Source organism: Octodon degus, unplaced genomic scaffold (assembly GCF_000260255.1).
Source record: "Octodon degus isolate 3935 unplaced genomic scaffold, OctDeg1.0 scaffold00204, whole genome shotgun sequence".
Lineage (NCBI taxonomy): Eukaryota > Metazoa > Chordata > Mammalia > Rodentia > Octodontidae > Octodon > Octodon degus.
In genome coordinates, this window is record NW_004524780.1 from 1030849 (window position 1) to 1035953 (window position 5105).

The 5105-nt window shown below is 50.8% G+C and overlaps 1 protein-coding gene across 3 annotated transcripts; it reads right to left on the reverse strand.

Moving 5' to 3' along the window:
* Positions 1-2243: 2243 nt before the first annotated feature.
* Positions 2244-4724, reverse strand: Id2 (inhibitor of DNA binding 2). 3 transcript variants are annotated; one of them, XM_004644590.2, is made up of 3 exons: positions 4217-4724; positions 3848-3911; positions 2244-3024 (listed from the first exon to the last, which is right to left on the reverse strand). In XM_004644590.2, exons 1-2 carry the CDS (start codon positions 4562-4564, stop codon positions 3855-3857), a joined length of 405 nt encoding a protein of 134 aa, XP_004644647.1. In that variant the 5' UTR covers positions 4565-4724; the 3' UTR covers positions 2244-3024; positions 3848-3854. The 3 variants fall into 3 exon arrangements, with proteins under 3 accessions (XP_004644647.1, XP_023560584.1, XP_023560583.1); XM_023704816.1 differs by having other exon boundaries at positions 2244-2947; positions 4217-4677; XM_023704815.1 differs by having other exon boundaries at positions 2244-2950; positions 4217-4677.
* Between the last annotated feature and the right edge of the window lie 381 nt (positions 4725-5105).

The window sequence follows — 5105 nt, forward strand, 5'->3', positions numbered from 1 at the left end:
TCACTTTTAAGAATTATTTCAGAAATGCATGGCCACTCTAGGAGCAGAAAATCAGTGTAATCAACCTGCAAAAGATGATATCAAGGGCCAAAGAGAGAGCTCATCAGTCTAAGCACCTTCCTGACAAGCACAACGCCCTGAGTTCCATCCCTGGTACCTAGATAGATAGATAGAAAGATGGATAGATAGATAGATAGATAGATAGATAGATAGATAGATAAAATCAACAAAAATGATAAGAATTTTACCAAATTTGCCAAGTGTGGTGGTGCATACCTGTCATCTCACCACTTTCGGAGGCCAAGGCAGGAGGATCACAAATTTGAACCCAGCCTAAGGAATTTAGCAAGTCAGAGAGACACTATCACAATATATATATAAAGACCTAATACTGAGACGAAAGAAAGAAGGAAGGAAAGGAAGGAAGGAAAGGCAGGCAGGCAGGCAGACAGACAGACAGACTATATTGGGCTAGGGAGACGGCTCAGTACAATAAGCGCTTCCCTGGCAAGCACAAGGGCCTGAGTTCAATCTCTGTTTCCACAAATAGAAAAGAAGGAAGAAAAGAAAAAGAAAAAGAAAAAGAAAAAGAAAAAGAAAAAGAAAAAGAAAAAGAAAAAATTGCCTTAACTAGCAGATTGCATCGCCCTCCTTTTCACGCGGCGCACCCGGACTCGAAGTTCCAATGCTAGCCAGCAGGTGGCGAGCGGCCTCCACGACGCGACCCCGCGGAACGGGCGCGCTGAGGCCACCGGTCCCTCTGATAGGTGGCGCTACAACTCCGGGTCAGGACCCACGCGTTACAAACGGCGCCGGCGCCTGGCGCCCCGCGCCTCGCACGTGCGGGAAGCAGCCTGCCTCACCCAGGTTGTTCGTGTGGGTCACCGAAGTTGGGGGCGACCGAGGAGCCGGGGTCTGCGCCCTGCGTTCTGTCCTCCACCTCCCACCCAGAGGCCCTGAGCGCACACGCTGGTGCCAGGTGGCCCGAATGCAGGTGACCTTCCTCGGCGTCCCCAGCTTCCTGGGGCTGTACACATGTATCCACCGCCTGAGTGCCGCTGCAGGATCGCAACCTCGAAGCCTCGCGGCAGTCCTCTCTCTGGTCCGGCGCTCCAGGTGTAGTCGCCCGTAACCCCTGCCCAGAAGAGAGGAGGCCGCCGCGGCGCTGACCGTGATGGATTCGGTGTCAGCGGCCAGGAAATGCGGCCGCCGCCGGGGCAGACTCGATGGCGCCTCCCAAACACCTGCTTGGCCCAGAAAGTGGCCCCAGGTGAGACGCGTCCACCCGGCCGCCCCACCCCTTCCTTCTCCGGTTCCCGGCCTTTGGGTCAGCCTTCCGGGCGCCCCGCCCAGCACCGCGGCTCGGGAACGCGAGGTCAGCGCTGCCCGCGGGACCCACCGCTAAGTGCCCGAGGAGGGCCACGTGCAGTGCAAGCAGGGGCCGAGTGGGCAGCACAGCTCCAGACCGTGTTCCAGGCCCCTGCGGGCATTCTCGTCCCACCCTCGCCTTCCAGGGCTGGTGGCAGTGAAGGGTGAAGGGCGATTTCATAGTCAGCAGCTCGGAAAGCTGCCGGCCCAGGAAGTTGCTGGCCCCAGCAGGTCTTCTGCACCCTGCGTGGCCACGGGGTGAAAAGCCCAACTCCAGGCCCAGACAGCCGGGCTCTGTGCTGCGCGTCTTTGACCACAGCGATCTGGGTGGCCAAGGCAGAGAGATTGTGTATTTGTGCTCAGCGGAGGCTATGAAAACCTAACTTAAAATTCTAAAAAAAAAAAAAGAAAAGAAAAAAAATGCTGGAGTTGTAGTTCAGTGCAAGGTCTGGGTTCAGTCCCCAAACTGCTCTGCCCTCTCTCCAACAATTGCTTAGTCTAATTCTGCAATCTACAATCACCTAAGGATGAGTCTTCCCTGGACAGTAAGGAAGACTTCCCAGACTCCACACCAACTTTGCCCTGATGTGGAGTCACAATCCTCCATAACTCCTATTTTAGAACTAAGCCGTCCCTTCTGAGGGACCCGCACAACTTCCCATGTCCAGTCTTTCCAGTCCCAGCCAACTCCTACGCAGCAGTGGAGCCCTTTGCCCCAAACTGCCGGCCCTGACAACCATCTGATAAGAGACTCTCATGAATGCTTAGTGGGTACAGACGAAGGAAAGGATTAAATTGAGAGATAAGAGAGAAAAGGACAAATGTCTACAGCTTGCGCGTGCAAGACATCTTAAAAATCATTCGGAATTCAGGAATTACTTCAGACACATTTTATTATAATCTTGATACAATCTACATAAATTTGAACTTGTATTTGAGTTCAGTATAATTATAACATAGCATAAAAATCAAAGCACTGGTACTCTGAAATAAAGCAGGCAATCCGCAGTCAATAAACACACTTGATTTATTTTGTATAAAAGGGTTAAGTTTACAACTAAACTTTTATAAAAAGTTTAGCATGAATAAGTACATCATTACACATTTTATGCAGAAATACACATCTCTGCCACTGTACAAGAAAACTCTAATTAAAGAGTTCACAAGGTTCCACTCAATATATATATTTATATATATATAAATATATACACAGCATTCAGTAGGCTTGCGTCAAAAAGGTAATTTCTGACCAAAGACTTCATTTAAGTAACTGAACACTGAATCCTTCTGGTATTCACGCTCCACCTTTGAAAAAAGGCAAAGTCTGCTTAGATTGGGCAATTCCTTGTGATTTTTAACTCCCCATGGTGGGAATAGTATATAAAGAAAACCTTCCAACTGCAGAAAGGGCATTTAAAAGTCTTTTTCATAAATAACGAATATCACAGTCCAGGTCAGACAACACCCTGGGAAGATGATTATTCTTGGGTTTTTCTTCTTATTTTTCTTTTGTAAAAACGTCCATTCAAACTTGTTGTCCTCCTGGAAATGCTTGAAAAGTTCGGCGTCTTAAAAGATCCTGCTGTGGATTTGTTGTTTTTGTTGTTGTGCAAAAGAAATAGAAAAGAAAAAGAAGAAAGAACAAGTCATGAACACCTGCAAAAGATTGGGAGAGAAAGGCGTGTTTAGCAGAGCGCAAGCCAAGGGCAGAGGCCGGCAGCCCGGCGCCACCGAGGAAGCCGCAGTTTGAATATTTAACCAAACACTCGGGATGGGGCGAACCCTGGCGTCCACATGCCGCACACAAACCCGGCCTCCAAAGCGCAAATTAAACAAGAAAATCACAGCGACTCCAGGGAAAAACTTCCCAACCCAATCTCGTATTTAGATTTCCAGCGGCAGTGCTCACAGGCGCCAGGCTGGTGCTTGTAGCAATTATTTGATTGGAAACAGCCCTTCAGTGAGCAGATAGGGAAGTCTGGGGTCCCAAAGCCCGCAGCTAAAGCACAGGGGTCTCCAGCCAACAGGAGAATCACAGGACTGTGCTTTCAGGGAGGGAGGATCGCTATGGAATTTGTGGTGATAAGATTAATTACAGCAGAGGTTAGCACCTCATAGTACCAGGGAAATAAACAGCAGCCAGCCCAGGCATTACGTTTGCTACAAAAGCTAAACACACACACACACACACACACACACACACACACACACACACACACACACACACACACACACACACACACCCACCCACCCCTGGGCCACCTTAGTACTAAGTTCCTGGGGGAACGTGCTAGAATCTTGAGCAACCAGAGATACAAGCCCCTTCTTGTCTGGTAAGACGACAGAACACACATATCACCGCAAAGTACGCACATTATTTACTAAATAAAATATTCTACCGGCTCGCAAGCGATCTCACACAGGCAAATTACAAAAAACACACACGAACCCACTCTAAGAGGCACAAGAGAACACTCACCCTTTATTCAGCCACAGAGTGCTTTGCTGTCGTTTGACGTTAAGTCAGAAGGGAATTCGGATGCCTGGAGGGGAAGAGGATAAAGGCGCGATGTTAAGACAGTGTTTAAGGAAGAAAGGGCCTCTTTTTTCATGAAAGTACTCCACACACCAGCAAGTTGCATGAAGCACGTTCAGGCCACCACACACACTACAAGCATTAATTCATACATTGGAACTTACTAGCAATTGCACGCACGGCTCAATCTGCAGCAGCACGTTTTTAAGGAAATAAAGTGGATTAGCTTCCTGGCAAGTCTCCGTCTGGACAATGCACCTAGGAGTGACAGCCCCAGCGGTGGCTGGCGCGTGGCATCGGGGCACGGCTCACCTGCAAGGACAGGATGCTGATGTCCGTGTTGAGCGTGGTCAGCGGCGTCCTGGACGCCTGGTTCTGCCCAGGTCTCGGGTGGTGCAAGGTAACGATCGTGGGGTGCGAGTCGAGGGCGATCTGCAGGTCCAGGATGTAATCGATGACGTGCTGCAGTATTTCCATCTTGCTCACCTTCTTGTTCTGGGGGATGCTGGGCACCAGCTCCTTGAGCTTGGAGTAGCAGTCGTTCATGTTGTACAGCAGGCTCATCGGGTCGTCCACCGGGGTTTTGCTCCGGGAGATGCCCAAGCTGTGGTCCGACAGGCTATTTTTCCTAACGGACCTCACCGGACTGAAAGCTTTCATACTGATCGCGGTGCGAGGAAGGGGAACCGGGCTGCCCTGGAGCTCAGGCCGCCGCCTACTGAGAGAGCTGCACTAGGAACCGGGTTCGGCTCAGAATGAAGCGCGAGCCCGGCGGGGCGGATTTTATTTGCGCTCGCCTAGGCCACATGAGCGGCCATTCTTTCGCTCCTATTGGTGGAAAGCGACGCGTCCGTCAGGCTGAGTGAGCATTCCTATTGGCTGATCTGGGCGCGGGGCGAACGCTTGGTTCTTCCGCATTTGCAGCCAATCACTATAAGGTGGGCGGGGCCGGCGAGAGCCCAGCTGGGCCGGTAAATAGAGTACAGTAAGCAGGCTCCCGGCGCTAGCCCTTGTCAGGGTACTGTGTGTCCTCGATTTTAATTTTAAATGCATGCAAGATTGTAGTCCGGGGAAGTGCCCCAACGAACGCTAGCAGCTTGCAGCAGCCCTAAAATCAAAGCCTCAGGGGAAAATGTTACAGTGCCTTGCTGCCCACGGGACAGCGTCAGAACACAGCCAGCCCTGCAGGAGCAGAGGGAGA

What these genes read in the sequence shown, in the direction of transcription:
- Id2 (XM_004644590.2), bottom strand. Translation starts at nt 4,564, where the DNA reads ATGAAAGCTTTCAGTCCGGTGAGGTCCGTTAGGAAAAATAGCCTGTCG. An exon ending in TCAGCATCCTGTCCTTGCAG is followed by an intron (nt 3,912 to 4,216) that starts GTGAGCCGTGCC and finishes CTTCCCCTCCAG; the next exon opens with GCATCCGAATTCCCTTCTGA.